Consider the following 12,975-nt stretch of genomic DNA (forward strand, 5'->3'; position numbering starts at 1 on the left):
GCTCATATAAACACCAGGGGCGGTTCTAAGGGGTGGCAGGGGGTGGCATTTGCCCCCCCAGAAATATGATTTGCCACCCCAATTAAGAGCCCTGGTTGTGACCAATAGCCTTAATGCTTGACATCATTTCAGACATAGAACTTTAGGTTGCAGGGTTTCACTTTAAGGGATTCACTGTATCACATAAGTGTTTGTGTCCATTATATAGCGTTTATAATTTTCTCTTAGTGTAGGAGCATGCCCCCCTGAAATACACTTCGCCACCCCTTTGTCACCCCAAGTATAAATGTCTGGAACCGCCCCTGATAAACACCTTATCCCGAATATGATCATAACCGGGATATGCCTCATATTCAGGATACTGAACTGCATGTATACGCACTCATTATCACATTGCATTGAAGAGCTGAACATAGACTCTAGAATTGTTGTGCAGCTGCTCGTTAAGAATAGAATGTTGAGAGAAAGTGACAGTTGAGATGGAAACCTTTATTGGCAGCACCGTCTGATTGTCTGTATGGCAGTTAGTATTGTACTCTAAGGCAGAGGGCAAAATCACAACAGTTTCTAGTTTTTAGCTTGCCATTGTAAAAAAAACTAAAAAGAATTGGCACATGTCCTGCTCACAGATTGGAGTCATACGTGTGATCTTTCTAACAGTCCTTGAATGAAGTGTATAGGTTAAACGGTTCAGTCACAAATGGACCTCTTGTTGCAGATGACCTGACACCTTCAGACATTTCAAAAATGAATAGGACCCAGCCATTGGGGGTTTTTACACACCTGCCATTAAAAAGTAATGGGAGTTGGGACATGATATTTTCACCGTGTGGAGTCATCTCATAGAGCTCGCTAACAACGCGTCAACTAAACTTCTAGGTGAGTTGATGTTTTATGAATGAAAAAGCCTTCTACACTCTGATCTGTAGAGTGATGGAACACTCTCTGAAGGTTCTACCATTGTTTTCAATGGGGACCCAAACCTGCACAAAATCGCCAAAAACCGAAAAACGACAAGAGACACGGACACGCTATAGCAGAACAAATGATCTCCAAGCCGAGCCGGTCGTTTTAGTGTTTGAACGGTGAACGGTTTGAACTCTATCTCGAAAGGCCTAGGAGGAGATCCATTTTCTATTTTTACAGCCCTGCACAAGAGAAGCAAGCATAAACAGTACTTAGAGATTACTATAAGCGTGGCAAGCCCGCTTAATAATAGGCCTAATGCAAGTTGTTTGTACAGTAAGTGCCTTTCAAAACCATCAAGGACATTGTACAAGCAACAATAAAAACAAGACACATTAAAAGCTCAGAGAACGTAAACACAAAATAAAACAAAACAAAGTTAAAAAAGGCATAGAGTCTAGGCTAACTGAAATAGATGAGTTTTGAGTCTGGATTTTAACAGAGGGAGAGAGTCAATATTGCGGATGTCAGAGGGAAGAGCATTCTAGAGAGGGCAGAGCGACTGAAAGCTACTCCCCTTGGTTCTGAGGCGGGCAGAGAGGACAGAGAGGAGGATGGAGGACGAGGAACAGGGGGAGCGAGATGGAATAGATGGAATTTGAAGAAGATTAGTTGGATAAGGAGGGGCAAGATTGTGAATGGCCTTGAACGTGTAGAGGAGTATTTTCAAATGAATTAAGGATTTAAAACTTGACAGGGAGCCAGTGGGGATGCTGCAGTGCAGGGGTAATGTTGTGACAAGAAGGGGTTTTGGTGATGATGCTTTTCAAACACCTTTGTCATGTTATGGCAGTTACATCTGTTTTCAATGGTCCATTGCCATGATTGCCTTCACAGATGTTGACCACAGATTCTTCACAGCCAAGGGCACCAGTATGGTCAACGTGACAACCAGCTCCACCCCTTGGGCAGAGCGTGTGCCCCCTGGGGGGTACAATTACCTGGCACTGATGTGTGGGGTCCCACTGATACTCGTCATTATCCTGGGCAACGTCCTGGTGTGTCTCAGCGTTCTCACCGAGAGGTCCCTAAAGACCGCTACAAACTACTTCATCGTCAGCCTAGCTGTGGCAGACCTGCTGCTCGCAGTGCTGGTTCTCCCTCTGTATGTCTACTCCGAGGTAAATGCAGAAGAAATGGAACAGACTGCTGTGTTTCTCACTTTCACAACGTACATAATCCACAGGACATCAAAGTAAAGTAAACGCTGCCTTTGGAAAAATCATTACAATGCACCGTCATTGCTTGGCTCATCACTTCTCCATTCTTCTAATGGTGTTATTACTCTAGGTCAGGGCTGGGGAACCTATGTCTCGAGGGCCATTCATGGCCCTTGAGGCCATCTTATCCCGCCCCTGATATAACTTTAATGTTATGCAGCTTCACATGAAATATGTCATGTTTTGTAAAGGAATCTCAGTAATTAACATTTGCAATACAATTTAATTATATTCAGGGGACCTAGAGCAGGTGGGGTCTGTTTTAGGCTGCCTTCAATAAAGGCCTAAAGCGCAGCAGGGGGAAATCCTGGTTTGTGTTCATACAACCTAGTACGGCCCTTGGATGACTTTTACGGCCCTAGGAGGAACTTGAAGTGGCCCTTCGAATGAAAAAGGTTCTACAGCCCTGCTCTAAGTAACCTATAGGTTAAGTATCAATGCGCATAACATAAAACAGTCTCTGTAATATAACTAAAAGTAGTTACTACATCTAATGTGAACCTAACATTGACATGCCAAACATGGGTCACACTAACATATACGTATGTGACAAAAATACACATATACATACACATGTATTAATGTTTTCATTAAAACACAAACAGTAAGTGGTACATTGACAAATACAAGTACATTGAACTGAATCTTTAAAAGTTTCACTATGCCTATATTATGCATTATGTTTAATAATTCTGAGTCATGCACGATTTTTGATTGATATAGTATATTTAGGCCTATTTATACGGCAAGTTAGATTGTAAGTTACCAATGAATCGATGTGCCATATTCAAAATATTTAGTTAATTACAGAAAGCACTGACAGAGCGCAGACCTCCGCCAAGCAAGATCAGATCATCACCATAATTAAATCAGCTGGAACTATGGTGCAAACCCACATCATGACCTTATTCCTGAACAATAATGTGTTGGGAGTTAATTTGGAAAACATGTAGCAAAGAAACAAACTCAGGTGAATACTTTGTCGAAGGCAATATTAACATAGAACACAGATTTGCACTGTTGTGTGCGATTCATTTAGTATGCGCTCAAAAGGAAGATGGCTAAAAAAAAGTCAGAAATGAAATCTAAATCAGTTCAGTCTCCAGCCAGTCAGCCTTGCATGAATATAGAATATTATATTAAATATATAATTATATTACTAGTAATATTAATATGATGATAATGTGTCTAACTTTACGGTGTGCTCTTCTGCCTTAATGAAGTTTCTTGGAGGGATGTGGCCACTCAGCACCTTCATCTGTGATGCTCTGATGACGATGGATGTGATGCTGTGCACAGCCTCCATTCTCAACCTCTGTGCCATCAGTGTAGACAGGTGAGGCAGACATAGCTTTCATTCGATTTATTTGATCACACATCCCTTCATTATCTCATTTTAAGACTGTGTTGAGAAATTATGTTTAAGAGGGACAACAATGGCAATTGCAATGGTTTTTTTCTGGTTACATTGGCTGATGAGATGTAATAGAACATATTTTTTTCCAACAATAAAATTAAGTTATTGTTCATTTTGTACTATACAGTAACTGCTCTCTAATAATTACAAATTGTATTGCTCTTGTAAACCTTTGTGTTGTGGTCCACCGTTACTACCTATATTTTTATAGGCAATTGTATACTGTAGTTTCTAAAAGTGTACTCCACTCACAAAATCATAAATAAGACTAAGTGCTTGACTCATCCCTTTTAACGGTTTATCCTTCAGGTACATTGCTGTGGTAGTCCCCCTGAAATACAACAGAAATCAGTTCAGTATGAGGCAGCTGGCTCTGATTGGAGCCACCTGGGTGTTGTCATTGACTGTAGCCAGCCCTGTGATATTTGGACTGAACCAAGTGCCTGACCGGAACCCCCACGTCTGCAAACTGGAGGACGATCGTTTCGTGGTCTACTCGTCCGTCTGCTCCTTCTTCGTGCCCTGCCCTGTCATGCTCTTCCTCTATTACTGGATGTTTCGGGGCCTACGGCGCTGGAGCTCGGGCCGCAGCCGCTCCCACTCCAGGCGAGCGGCCGGGGGGAGCCGGGGTGCACCTCAGAGCCTGGGCACAGCACTCCAGAACTGCCAGGGGAAGGAGAAGACTGTGTACCTTGTACCAGGAAGTCACAATCCTTCCTCCACTCCTGCAACACTGGTAATCAGTGGTCCTGCATCGCCAACAAGTCCGCTCACCCCAGACACCACCACACCAGGCAGTCCACTGAGCCCCATCAGCCCACTAAGCCTGACCATAGATGAAGCACAGCTACCTCTAGGGACAGAAAGCGACCCCATGACCACTCAGCTGGACAGTGTGACTTCCGATGCTGAGCCCATAGACAGAACACAAAGCACATGCGTCCCCAAGCAGAATGGCCTGGCGAAGAAGCACAGCTGCCAACGCTCAAGGCGCCACAATACAAGCAGCCGTGTCAGTGGACGTGAGCGAAAGGCTATGAAGGTCCTGCCGGTGGTTGTAGGTATGTTGACACAAAACAAGTCGTGTATTGGTTGGAGGGAATCATCAGCATAATTGAAAGTTGGCAAGTGAAAGAAATGTTTGACATGAAATTAAAAAATGACTCCCTACTCCAACCTGCTCTACACCCTCCAAACCCTATCGTGTAGACATTTTGCCCCCAAGTAAGCTCAACATGAACATTTACAGACTGTAACCACTGTCTGCCCCCATTCCTATGCAGGGCCGGATTAACCTAGGGGCCTCCCTAGGGGCCTCCACCTGCCATGGGGCCCACAATTGAAAATGTTAATCCGTCCTTGTCCCTAAATGCTAAATTGCTAAAAAAGACCTGAAATATTTACCAATGACCCTCTGATTGGAAAGACGCACAGGGAGGGAGCGCTGCCATTTTGAAAACCTACAGACTTCGGAGAGAACAAGAGAATTTGGATTTTTCCGTAATAGGCTATTTCATGTAGGCCTACTGAACAGCCATGGCTGAAAGGTTAGAGCGCTAGTCTTTAGATCAGAGGGTTGCAGGTTCAAATCCCCCCCCTTACCAGCACCTCCATCCATGGTTGAAGCGACCTTGAGCAAAGCACTTCACCAAACATTGCTCAAGGGCCTGTAACCAATACTCTGTACCTAAACAACAGTAAGCCGCTTTGGTTAAAAAGGGTCAGCTAAGTGTAATGTAATGTACTACTTTCGGAATCCCATGGGAAATATAGTAAAACAACATCCTATCTGCACCTTCAACCAAAGTTTGCTCATTTCAACTAAATTATCTTCCATGTATGCTTTCCAGGCTCAGCAAATGCCTCTGCTGAAGATTGTTCATTCTGATTACAAGGAATGGAAGAGTGTTTTCCTGTTCAAATTTTCACATTGCCCCTGTCTGTCACTGGTTGGCTCAAATTTGTTGTATGTTCTTGATAGATTTTAAGTGTTTTTCAGTAACAGCACAGCCTATTCACCGCACCTAATTAGGTACAATGGAGTAAACGGTGTAACAGCTATGTAATATGATGTGTTAGTGTTGTACTTACACTATACATTAACTTTCACTGTTGCCATCTCTGTCCATATCACAGGTGTGTTCCTGGCCTGCTGGACTCCTTTTTTCGTGGTTCATGTCACCAAAGTCCTCTGCCTCACCTGCAAGATCGAACCGCCACTAATAAGCGTGGTGACATGGCTTGGTTACGTTAACAGCGCAGTGAATCCCATCATTTACACTGCGTTTAATGCAGAATTCAGAAATGTCTTTCACAAACTCCTCTGCTGCAGAACATGAGGTCTTCACTTCTCTGCCAGTGAATACATACGAAGAAGATATTCTAGGATTCACTGTGTACTGACAGTATTTTGTGTGACTGGATGTTACTGAATGATTCTGCTTACATAGATGTACAGTATGACGTCCATAATGTCTTTAAGTTATATAAAATCTTCACGTTTCGTTTACTTCAGACATGTAGGCCTAAAAGTTTTTATCTTTTACCTGACATGCTTCGACGGTGAAACTTCCATCTCCATCAGAGGGTCACATGGATGATGACATGCTTTTTAAAACAGCTGATTGTGGAGGTGTGACCTTTCTGTCAATTCTGCTTACATTTAAACAAACATCAACACAACATTATTAGAGTAGCAAAGGAAAATGATAGGTGGTCAGGATGGCTTTGCAAATGCGTACTCTGACCACTATACCAAAGAGCCAGGCTGGATTGATGCCCCATTGCCTTCCCCTTCAGGAAGCAAACCAATGCTCTTAACACACTGTAGGTATGCCTCACACAACTACCACATACTTTTCTCATCCACGGTTCCCTGCATGCTATGCTTCAACCATCACTGGGATCTGATGCATTGAGGTCACCCATGGGCCCGTTGTATGGCTCATAGAGAGGGTACTATGATTCGCCTCATGTGCAAGCCATGTCACTTCTGACACCGTCTGTAGACAAATGGGAGAAGACTTACGGCCCAAAGGCATAAAATATACTATGTGAGTATGTACAAAATTGAATGTTGTTGATTTTATTTAATAAGAACAGTTAGGACAGTGTGTTTGTATGAGACATGGTGTGTATACATGTTTAGACAGGCCTATTCCTCCTTTTGTTTGCTTTCAGCATCCACTCACTTTAATCACAGTGCAAACACATTATTTCCTTTTAAGATTCCGTCGCACACTGGTGGTGCACTTTAGGTTGTACAGAACAAGCATAGCAGGAGGATTCAACAATGACTTGTAATGAGCGATTCTGACTAAAATAGAGCTCAATTGTAATCAACATCCGATGCTAGTTGGCATTAGCGCCGATGTAGGGAATTATATTGAATACAACGGAATCGAATATTACCAGAGCAATGGTCTCTGCACTTTTGTTGGAATTGGTGTTTGGTGGCCCTTGGAAGTTCTGATGCGTTCCATGGTTTATGGGATTATCGAATTGCTGCCATTGCATACAGATAGCTACAATTAAATCTGCTCAGAAAGACTATGATTGAGAGACAATTTAAATGATTGCAAAGTATTATTTTGCTTAAACTTGAAGCCACTGTGATGTAAAAACAAATATGAAAGTGTGTTACATTGTTAATTGATTCTGTGTTTATAATAAGTAAGAAAATAAATAACTAGGAACAATTATAGGTGTCTGTCTATTGTGATAAAAATGTGACTTGATGGAATGTGAAACACTGTGGGCCTACAGGTATACATCATATTTATATTCATGCAAAGTTCATTTCAGTGCTACAGTACAGACAACGAAACATGACAATAAAATGTACGTCCACAATAAAATCCAATTTGTTTTTTTAATAAAACCGTTTGGTATGCCAGTGCTTGTCAGTGCGGGTCATTGAAAGGAAGCAAGTGTTCCACTTTGAAACTTGATTTTTGTGATGAGGTCATTAAAAAGGTAATTGCAGATAGCAATTTCATCTCTCGACGTGGTGTGTATTTCAACCCCTAACCAAAACCTGTGTCCTCTCCCCCTTCTCAGGTTTTGGTTGAAGCTAGATGAAGTAATCACCAACTCAACTTCCGACTCAGAGGCCATAAAGGTCAAATGGAATACATTATAGTATACACCACATGCAGGGTACTATAAGCACCATCTTGATCTCATTGTCTAAAAACACAGAATACTAGACCATAACCTCTTGCCAATATATCACTCTTTGAACTTACAGTATCTCCCTTCAGTCACCCGGCCACTGTCATTGTGTTCTGTGGTAGGTTTTGCTCCACTTCACAACATTTCTTTCACAGCAGGGAAGAGGGTGTTCTGTCTGGCTGTGAGATGTAGCATGCAGAAGGCGCCTGAGCTTTTAGAGTTCAAAAATAGATGAAACACTTCACCTCGGCACCTTGAACCTCTAAGTAACCACGGAAACAAGCTCGAGTGAATCTGTGTGAAGGGTGCTCTCCACACTAAGTGCACTGGGCATTAGACATTTGATACTATCAATTCACCACACTCCAAGCTGTATTGCGTGTTACATCGAAGACTAGCCAAACCTGCTCAGGCAGTGTGGTAAGGTCATTGATTTAGCTGAGGTAAAGTCAAGTGCTGAGAATTTACAGGATTCATGTTGTGGAAAGTTAGATCATTGATTACAGTTACACACTATCATTCATTATCAGCAAGTTTTTATTTGCTATGTGGTATTTGCTATTTTATTGACTTCACAATAAATATTTAAAAGTTTAGGCCAATAGAAAAGAAAATAGAATATATTTTATTCATCACTGTAACAAGTACAATGAACTTGAGCAGTTGTTGTTTGGTAAAGCAATACATCATTAAGAGGATAAAAAAATATTAGAAAAGTATCCAGAAACCTCACACATCCACATACCCAAGTAGCCTAGGCCTATACAAATCTCACACACCAACTCACACATATCGGAGTCAGAGACATCCACATTCAGTGTAGAATATGCTTTGGTAGCATAATTTAGTGAAGTAATTGCTGTGTTTTAGTTTTTTTGTCCTGTTTTGAAAGGCCGGGACATTCTTGCTGCAGGTGTGCAGGTGCACTTTTTTGTGCATGAACGCGTTGCCAAATTGTATGTCAATTTTGCTCGTGGTAGAGCACCCGTCACAATGTATGCATGCGTACGGTGCAATATTGACAAAACCATGGGGGCCGAATATCCGAACTTCCATGTTCAGCTCGTGATGAAGTCAAACAATAGAGGAAAGCATTAATGAGAGCCCCGTTGGCTACCTGCCCCCTAGAGGATACCTCCAGTATCGTGTGAAGTGCTCCAGTCGTCCTGAAGCAAGCATCTGCACTCGGATGCACTCTGTTGCATGCACAGTTTCAGGCACACAGCAAGCATGTCCCCGGCCTTACAGCTCTGCATCAACTGCCGGATGGCAGCAGTGCAGGCAGATTGTGGCCTGGGTTTAATGTGTTTCTCAGAATGGAATTTGCCTTTTTGGGGCAGTGGGAGCAGTGCAGGTTTCCCAGAGAGCTGACGACTGCAATACAAATTGAATCACTGTAACAATATACAGTACAGAAGACCCATGCATAAACTGATGAAAAAAGTGGAGTAACCAGGGGAGACCAACCAGGGAGTAAAGGTGTAAACAAAATTGAGGAATTCATGAAGATTAGCCTGGTTATTACAACATCCCTATGGTCAGACACTAGCCTGCCTATCGCCAGCCTAAATCACTAATGATATTTAGTCTGGGAACAATCTATTCCTTTTCTCATTGGGAGGTGTGGCTTACGCTTGCCCATCGCTGTTTATTGGATGTCTATCATTACCAGTACAGTTCATCGCCAAACAAAGCGAAGCACTGCTCAAATACACTTTAAAATCAAAGCTTTTTTAAAAATATTGCCTAAAGCTTGATAGAGAAATATGGTTTCACTATGGCGGTCTGGTCTGTGCTGCTCAAAAATGCATATTGTTTGGTATAAACTAGAACATTTCAATGTTCCGGAGGACTTTAGTCAGAACCCGGGCCACACAACCCCAAGTCAGAACTGTCCCGGTAAAACCGGGATGTCTCGTCACCTTAAATATATGGTTGTATTCTGCATAGATCCGACGAATTATGCTGGTGTATAGCATAAGGAATCCATTCGACCACCCTCTGGGCAAACAGGCCAATCAGCGCACAACTTTTTTTCATATTCATGACCAGTGACCATGACCAGGTTCACTGGAGGGGGACAGGGTAAAGCAAGCTGTGGCTGAATGTGGCTGAATTCTGATCTTCTGCGCTTCTGGACCGTTTCCAGACACAAACATTTGCTAATACCCTTTCTGCAAAGAACTGAGCTGGTTACTATTTGGTGATGCACAAATCTCCTTGCCAAATATGTCAAACACTGTTTAATCGTGCCACAGAACATTTTTCTCTCTTTCTTTATTTGGTAATCACAATACAATGGCATTGCACTTGTGTAGTAACTTGAGATACAACACCATCAGGCACCAATGCCCACCGTACCAACATTCTGTTTTTTTTAAAAAAGGGCTTAAGGATTAATGTGTTAAATCGGCTCGTGACTGTAGGGCAATGCATGCAAAACGTCACAATTAGTTGACTCTCAAAAGATCTAAAGCAGAGACTTCATTTACCGTATGTGTTTCTCCTTATTCATCTCAGACTTAATCACCTAAATCTGGATTTCTGAGATCAGTGGGTGCTGTGCTTTTTAAATCCTTGCAAATACCACTCACAAACTTGATTGAAAACAATTTGATGATCAACACTTTTACATGAAATGTAATATTTGGGGGAGAAGACAGCCAGTATATAGGCTATCTGATTCAATGAGCATAGTTGGGCTTAAATAGTTGTGTAGTTGTTGTACTCTAAATAAATCATACAATTGATTAAAAAACAGCCTTTTCAGCAGAATAAACAACTCATTGTTAGGCGAACTTTAGACATAGTGGATTTTCCAATTGCTGCCAAATAATGCTTGGACAGTATGAACTGTTTCTAACAATAGACCCTGCGGAGCTCCAAGTAGCTTTTTCTGTTAGGAATAGCAGGAAACAGGCCAACTGAAATAGTGATCTGCATCTGTTAGTGCACGTGAGTGAATGGGGACACTAGATCTTTTTTCAGTTTGCTCATCAGTGCATGCCCTGTGACTGCAGGATGTATATTGGTTGACAGGGAATACTTGGGCTCTATGTTTCTGTCCATCAAGCTACAGGATGAGAATTGAACACAGTTTACCCACAGTAGCTGTTAATCATTGCATATTAACCTATTAAAACACAGCGTTATGAATTTGCTGTTACAAGAATGGCGATGACCGAGTCATAGTGCATTACTAAAGGCCATCTGTTTTTTCATAGTAGAGTAGTACTATGGTAATTAACCTTTCAATGACTATTACAGCATGCCGCTTGTGGTACTGCGTGCATTATGGGGTTACCACTAAAAGGACCAAACCGGCTAAACTAATGAATGCCTCATACTGCCTTTGCTGTGTGCTGTGTAGTAGGCCCATGTGTAAAAGACAGGACTTAGAGCTGAATGAGAAAGAAGTACGAGTTTAAGGTTAAGGTTAATGTTAAGGTTAAGGTTAAGGTGAGAGAGGGGTGGGGGGGATCTCCAGAGAGAGAGAGCGACAGGCAGAGTGACGGGGAGAGCATGATGGAGCTAATCCCTTGTCCAATGTAATTAGCCAACAGGTGTCTCGTAAAGCATCTCTGAATGGGAGGGATAGACGAAACAAAGACCAGTAATGTGTAAAGCACTGCGGGCATTGAGGGCAAGGCTGCCCATGTCCTAGAAATAAATAGCATCTCATTTGGTTAGAAGAAATAGCTACAAAGCAAGGCCGCATTGATCACAGAACATTGATCATATTCACTAAACATGTTCTTTCCTCCATGGGAAAGTAATAGCCATTATTGCATCACCACCATTACACACACAACACCTGTGACCTGTTTGACTGTTAAAAGTATAAACACACTGAATCCAAGTCCAAGTGAATTCTGAGTCCAAACACAAGTGAATCGAATGTTTGTCATGCTACTGCACTTTGTCTTTATAGGACAGTGTAGCCTACCATGCGGAGAAGAACACAAAAGGCTTCACGTTTCCGTCTGACGTGGAGCAGGAGGGAGCAAGACCTTTGGGCACATGAGGCTGCATGAGCTTGGCACGCTGCTACCTGTTTAGCACCCGACACTCGTGGCCACCACGTTCTCCCCTTAACCTCTCCTCTCCTTATGGCCCTCTGAGCAATCCTGTCCTGGAAACGCCCGCTAATTCCTCTGTGTCTTCACGAGGCGAAAGCTCTTAATACCCTTTAAACACATACAGCTCTCGCCCTCTCCCTTTCATTGCCTCCGTATCCTAACAGTGAGGCAGGCTTGGGTTACTCAAGAGGTAGAAAGAAAGTCGCTGCATTTTTGTGGATACTTTTTTTACGCGGATTTCCCCCTAGACAGAAGGATGTACAGTGAGAGACTCCAAAGAGAGGAGGGGGAGGCTGCAGCACCGTCTAGGTTCCCCAACATATAGTCCTGACAATTTATGGTCAATCAAAAGACAGTTTTATAGACGTGAGTACCAGATTGTTATTCTGTCATAAGAGAAACTGTGCATGTGCCTGCCGTTTGTTCTGTCATGTCAATGTATGCTATGGGATTTTATTTCTCTTTACATAGCTGTGTAAAACTGAGCATCTTTTCAGCGAATGGTGTGTATGTAATGCATTGCATTATGAATGTAAAAATTATAGGCAATAATACTGTGATTTGTCTTTGTTTTAGCAGTGCAAAACTATTCACTATCTGAGTCAAATTTGGTTAAGGGTGGCTGATCGTTTGACCTTTGGGGTTGAGGTGAAGAACTTACTGTATTAAAAAATAGGCATTTAATGTTGGATTTGGCTATGGATAAGTGTCATGTTGACTGTCAATGGTAAAATGTTCAACTCAAATGGAGCATGGCAGTGTCACCAAATGACCATTGCCCCACAATGCACGCCGCACCACCAGTGGCATGCTGTAATAGTCATTGCAAGGTTGATTACCATAGTATTACTCCACAACAGAGCGCCTTTAGTAATGCACAATGGCTTGGTTATTGCCATTCTGGTAACAGCAAATTTATAACGCTGTGTTTTAATGGGTTAAAGATACAGTAGGCTCCTTTGGTCCAATAACCAAATTATTCTATGGGGCTATTGTGCTGCAAGAATGAATTCTTCAATACAAATTTTCAATACAACCCAGTCTGACTTGACACTCCTTAATGGTATCCATTTTCATATATGTGGTAATCCAGTATACATTTATGTCACAAAATGAAGCA

At 42.2% G+C, this 12,975-nt stretch overlaps 2 protein-coding genes across 2 annotated transcripts in view; both read left to right on the forward strand.

Moving 5' to 3' along the window:
• The first annotated feature begins 1,574 nt into the window (after positions 1-1,574).
• Positions 1,575-5,942, forward strand: drd4-rs (dopamine receptor D4 related sequence). The gene is made up of 4 exons (XM_063216774.1): positions 1,575-2,087; positions 3,410-3,522; positions 3,913-4,664; positions 5,740-5,942. Exons 1-4 carry the CDS (start codon positions 1,677-1,679, stop codon positions 5,940-5,942), a joined length of 1,479 nt encoding a protein of 492 aa, XP_063072844.1. The 5' UTR covers positions 1,575-1,676.
• A 3,891-nt stretch (positions 5,943-9,833) lies between these two features.
• The window catches only part of cdhr5-rs (cadherin-related family member 5, related sequence), a 30,479-nt gene continuing 27,337 nt past the window's right edge, over positions 9,834-12,975 (forward strand). The window contains exon 1 of the mRNA XM_063218126.1: positions 9,834-9,861. Within this exon, the coding sequence (XP_063074196.1) occupies positions 9,834-9,861 (28 nt within the window). The remainder of the gene's footprint in view (positions 9,862-12,975) is intronic.

This window comes from Engraulis encrasicolus, chromosome 15 (assembly GCF_034702125.1).
Source record: "Engraulis encrasicolus isolate BLACKSEA-1 chromosome 15, IST_EnEncr_1.0, whole genome shotgun sequence".
Lineage (NCBI taxonomy): Eukaryota > Metazoa > Chordata > Actinopteri > Clupeiformes > Engraulidae > Engraulis > Engraulis encrasicolus.

Bases quoted from the DNA above. Each gene is read 5' to 3' on its own strand.
- drd4-rs (XM_063216774.1), top strand. From the start codon at position 1,677: ATGCTGCAGTGCAGGGGTAATGTTGTGACAAGAAGGGGTTTTGGTGAT. The intron at 3,523-3,912 runs GTGAGGCAGACA...TTTATCCTTCAG, and splicing joins TGTGCCATCAGTGTAGACAG to GTACATTGCTGTGGTAGTCC. The intron at 4,665-5,739 runs GTATGTTGACAC...TCCATATCACAG, and splicing joins GGTCCTGCCGGTGGTTGTAG to GTGTGTTCCTGGCCTGCTGG.